This window comes from Maniola hyperantus, chromosome 16 (assembly GCF_902806685.2).
Source record: "Maniola hyperantus chromosome 16, iAphHyp1.2, whole genome shotgun sequence".
Classification (NCBI taxonomy): Eukaryota; Metazoa; Arthropoda; class Insecta; order Lepidoptera; family Nymphalidae; genus Maniola; species Maniola hyperantus.
Window position 1 is genome coordinate 10,720,446 of NC_048551.1, and position 5,509 is coordinate 10,725,954.

The 5,509-nt window shown below is 34.0% G+C and overlaps 1 protein-coding gene across 1 annotated transcript; it reads right to left on the reverse strand.

Annotated features, from left to right (window-relative positions):
• Positions 1-385: 385 nt before the first annotated feature.
• Positions 386-3,010, reverse strand: LOC117989789 (uncharacterized). The gene is made up of 4 exons (XM_034977201.2): positions 2,892-3,010; positions 1,952-2,300; positions 1,543-1,697; positions 386-756 (listed from the first exon to the last, which is right to left on the reverse strand). The coding sequence occupies exons 1-4, from the start codon at positions 2,904-2,906 to the stop codon at positions 496-498; spliced, it is 780 nt and encodes a 259-aa protein (XP_034833092.2). The 5' UTR covers positions 2,907-3,010; the 3' UTR covers positions 386-495.
• Positions 3,011-5,509: the final 2,499 nt, after the last annotated feature.

The following is a 5,509-nucleotide window of genomic DNA, read 5'->3' on the forward strand; positions in this document are numbered from 1 at the left end:
GCTTAGTAAGTATAAGATTTTACGTCTCACCAAACGTTGCTAGAATTCGAGAGTCGAAACACAATACCGTCAAAGTAAAATGGACCTAATAAGCCTCGCATTGAAGTCATAAATGCAATGCCACTGATTTTAATTTCGCAAAATTTGGTATTTCTAGGCTAATAAAAAGAATAGCGATTTTTATTTTAGGGTGCAATAGCGAATGAATAATTCCTTACATCTAATCCAAGTTTTATAGTTGAACTTGGGATTTGACTTGAACTTAGAACTTTAGTTCTGTAGTTATCATTTCAATTCAATAGACCGGGTATCAGTAATTCACTAGAATGAAGGAACTTTATGAGTTGGTTATAAATAAAAAACAGTTAAAATTTAAAAAAGTTACTATTTAAAAAGTTTAAAAGAATAGCTATGATTCCGTATAAAAATTATTAATTTGAATTTGTGCATCAACTGTCAAGTGTTGAAGTTGTCCGTGAAAAATGACGTCATTCATCAACTTTTAGCTATAATTTGCTGTTTGCTGTTCATTTTCCTCAATTCTGCTGCAACACTTTGGCCGAATATGTCGAATTCATCTTTGTTACGGTCTAATGTTCTTGCGATATAATTAAGCGTCTCGTTTGTATTGTTATTTCGTATGTTCTGTTCTATGGACTGGTTTGTTTCCATCCTTGGTTTCTTGGATATAGAGGCGGATGCTGACTCCCACGTTTCGTGCAGCGGATTCGCAGTGTTCAAGGAAAGATTTGATGTCTGAAATACTAATTGCTTTTAAACAATGACAAATACATATAACAAACTGGCGATTTAGTAAGCAAAGATTTTGGTGTCTGTAGTCTATACGGCAACCACCTAGTTTCTTACTGGCTCTTTTCGGTAGAAAGGGCATTCCAACTCGTGATAGGTTTAGTTGACAATTCAAAAGATTGGCTGTGCAAAATTTTATCTATTTAAAAAGTCTTTCTATATCTATAAACTCAACAAGTTCTGAGACTGGGATCCTACCGGCTACCGCGGATGTTTCTCGACTGACAAAGAGTGTAACAATCGCAATCACCTATGTTGCAAAAGAAACACAAAACTGTTTTACAGGTGTGTTTTTACATCGCAAGGCGGAAGAGGCAAATGGCCGCTTCCTGGGTTGCTAGCTTAGCGTTAGGGATACCATTGCACAATACTGTTTATGTTTTATGAACAACCTCTGATTGGTTAATACCTTTTCGATATTTGATATTTAAATGCATTGTTGCAACAAGAATACAATAAATTAAACCAATCACAAGATACTGAGATTGTAATAAGTAATAACGATTGATGAAATTTTTCTGGAATTTTCTAGAATAAGTGTCTTCGTACTCCAACATTACGGAGTCATAAAACGCTCTTTACAAAACCACGCATTTTGTTTCAACAGACAATGTTTTTGTGACGTCAGTCGACGTTAGCGTATAGCGGCCATTTTGTGACGGTATACTTTTTCTTATTCTTAGGTATAGCACTGTTGAGTTAATTGAATGTAATAAAAAAAATATGACTTACAATGGATTTTACAGATTCATTATCATCATCATCGCTAGGCTGTACTTTTACTTCAATTTCGTCAAAATTAATGGACTTTTCAGAAATATTTTCATTGTTGAATTTTTCAGATAATAATTGGTCATCTTCGTCAACATTGGTCGTTTCAAATGGTTCTAAAAATACAATATACTTAGTAAAAATAGTAGCAAGTAGTTAAGTTAAGTAGGTACCTAAGTAAGTAACAAGCGTAGATCGATGGAAACGCGTCACAAAAGTTATGCAAGCAAAAATTAAGACAAAATAGGGCGTTGGATGATGGGAGGATTTATATTTCCACCAAGCCACAGAATATATTATATAATAGTACTACAGGCGAAGCCGCGCGGGGCGGTCTCTATTAAATAAAATATATAAACATAATTTTCACCTTCCACCTGAGTGTTCAAGAACTCAAGCTGTTTGTAATACCACAATTTCGGTACATAGAACTCTTTCGGACTGGTCGCTTTTAGAAGACTGCTAGCCACCTTCCTTCTTTCTTTTCTATGCGAAGCTCGCATCGACTGGATCTTCTTTTTTATTTCATCAATAGTAATATTTGGCTCGGCTGCCTTTGAAAACTTCAGTAGTCGGTTATACGCTTTCATCCTTGACTTCTTGTTTCTGTACTCTGGATGGAGAATGTTCCATAGACAAGAGTTCTTCCGGAATTCCTCTATGAATTTGGAGATAAATTTTTTGCTATGTAGTCGGAGATCCATTCCTGAAGAAACTATCTAAAATTAAAATAGGTAATTTTAATCGACTCTTTTCCATGGTAGCTCCGAAGGGTCCGTACCATTTATTTATTTTTAATTTGCATGGTGGCCATTTTGAAATTTGCCATCTTGGTTTTTTATTAAGTATTTGTTGTTGGGTATAATGGCAAAATTTTAATTCTCTACCTATATGGTAGGTACATGAAATACAGCTCGCTGAGAGACAGACGGATGGACAGCAGAGATTTTGTCATAAGGTCCCGTTGGCACCCTTCGGGTACGGAACCCTTCAAATGGTAAAAGCTGTTATAGTTGAACTATTACGAACGTGCGAACTGGGTCATAAAACATTTTATCAAACCTCCCGCTTGCACTTACAGGCCTTATGGAATTGGAACATGATATTCTGGTGTTGTGTGTAACAGTAAAAAAAGGATTTTTCGATAGTCGATAACAAGTTATAAAGAGTAAAGGGAAACAATACTTTAGCTACCAGCTACCTGCGTCTGACCGAGGCATCTCTTTATCGATAACGACTTTGCGGCATTCTCACAACCATATTATGGTCGTAATGCTTTATGACCGTTAACATAATGACTTAATACTTACTACAGAATGGGTCATGAAAATGCCTCACACTATATAAACAACACTATATTCAAAACAATTTTAAATAATAATATTATTACGCAGCTAAGTATTTAAAATGTACGTCCACTCGCGTCAACTTCACATTTCAAAATGGCGGATCGGCTCGCGCTTGGTTTATCGACCCGCGGTCTTGTGTGAGCGTACGGCTCGCTTCCATCAACAAGAATGTACGGGCGCGGCGCGTTCGAGAATCAATCTTATTTTGTAGTTGTCAAGGTTGGAAGTCGTATACGTGAAACGCTCTGTGAAACTGCTCTGTACTGCGAACGTAACAAGGTCGGATGTGACTCGTCGCGCAGTAGCGACGACTTCAATATTGTGGTTTTGTTCTTAGGTTTTGTTATTTAGGGCCGGTTGTTTCAACAAACTTTGACGGACACGTAACCTTTAAATATGGCGCTAACGAACGTAAGTAAAGAAAAAGCGTTGATTCAGCATCTATTAGCGCTAACGTTCGTTAAAAAGTTACGTTTACGTTAACCAGTGCTGGCGCCATTGGTGATCGTCAAATCAGTTCGTAACTTCATACTTCTTACAAACGGAATATTTTATTTACAAATTATAATGGAATCAATTTAATTCAAAGCTTTTAATGATAGTTTTTTTGAAGATTTTGTAAGAAAGAAAAAGTGTTTAAAATGCGAAGTAGCAATATTAATAACTATGTATATAATTTAATATACTTAAAATGAAATAAGAAAAGGATACGGAGAAGTAAGTTAATTTTTAGGGTTAGTTTCGCAACCAAAATAACAATGACGAACAGTTTTTTGTACAATGAAGCAACGCACTTAAATTAACAGATGTTAAAGTTCGTCTACGTCCGTTAAATTTTAACGAACGGATCTTACGAAGACCAATGGTTTGAAACAACCGGCCCTTAGACAGGCGTTTTTAATAAGGTATGCTGTAAACAAACATCATAACTAGGATACTCTAAAATTACGACTATCATTAATACCTATCATACCTAGTTAATAAGTAGGTAGCTACTAAATTAAGAAGAGATAAAAGATAGGGACTTGTCTACACAATAAAGCTAAATACGCGTAATTTTATTTAGATTTTCAATTATGGAGCTCACAACAGAACGCTATGCGACGCAAATATTCTCACAATTTCCGATTTCATTATCGTTGATTGCTTCTGCGCTCGGGCGAATAAATTTGCCTATTTTGAATAAATTCCGCTCTTCCTATTCAAATCCACGTTTTATAACGAGATATTCATAATAAATAGCTGATAATAATCTTAATTCGTATCATTGTTTATCTACGCTACTCGCGACTTTGTCTGCATGGTCTACACAAATTTCAAACCCCTGTTTTTCCCCCTTAGGTAAAGGTCTCGGTAGAAAAGGCATGTTGAACCAGTGGTAGATGCATCTGACGATTCAAAAATACTTGTAAAACTTTAATTGAATAAAAAAAAAATATTTTTTTTTTCTTGCTTAATGACTTTTTACCAGTGGCCAGACAAATTTATTTATTTATTTAGGGGTTGAATTTTCAAAAATTCCTTCTTAGCGGATGTCTACGTCATAATTGCTATCTGCAAGCCAAATTTCAGTCTGACCGGTCCATTAGTTTGAGCTGTGCTTTGATAGATCAGTCAGTCAGTTAATCACCTTTTCATTTTATATAATATATTTAGATAGAGATTATTATATCCAAGGTCATACATTCAAGTACTTGGGTCGAGTAATGGATCTTTATATTAGAAGCGAAATAAATATTATGCTTTGTTCAAGCATAGCCTAATTGCCAAAAATCACATAATATATCGAATATAATATTTTTATTCATGGTTAAATTCATCATAACATTCCTAATGTATTTTTGCTTGGATCACTTAGAAGGGAAGCAGAAAAATATATAATTAACTTCAAGAAAAATTACTTACAAATAAGCACAACACAAAACAAAATAAGTACAAAAAAAAAATAGAAAACAGACGAAAAAAAAATAGAAAATTTTAAATTAAGTACAAACTAAACATATTTACCTAAAACTTCCGGATACAAAATACAAGACGGTCGGTAAGTATACTTACTATTTTTAACAAAATAAAAAATTACTATGTAAGTATTTATGTAGGTAAATAAAGATAAGCTATTTGTATTTTGTTTACCATTTTAAGGATGGATTTAGAGAAATTCCAAAGGGGTATATTTATGAAACATAAAATGTGGACGAATTTGTGGAAAAAGCTAGCTTTAAATGTATAACAATTGCCGATTTCGGCAATCTAGCGTTAATTATTTTCCAATAAAGAAAATGAGCAACAAATTTCGCGTAAAATGTAATTGGTTGCGAGGTGGCCCGTTTATGTAATTTATTGAGCGCCATTAGCTACTATTGAATTCTTGTAATAACATTGTTAATAGTTTATACAAAATGTATCTACACTAATATTATAAAGAGGTAAAGTTTGTAAGTTTGTTTGTGCGAAGTAATATCTGGAACCGTAGGTTGTGATTTTTTTTCACCAATATAAAGCTATGTACCTACTTTATTCCTGAGTGACGGGCTATATTTTATTTTCAAAAAAATTAAAATTTACCTTTCGGAACTTTT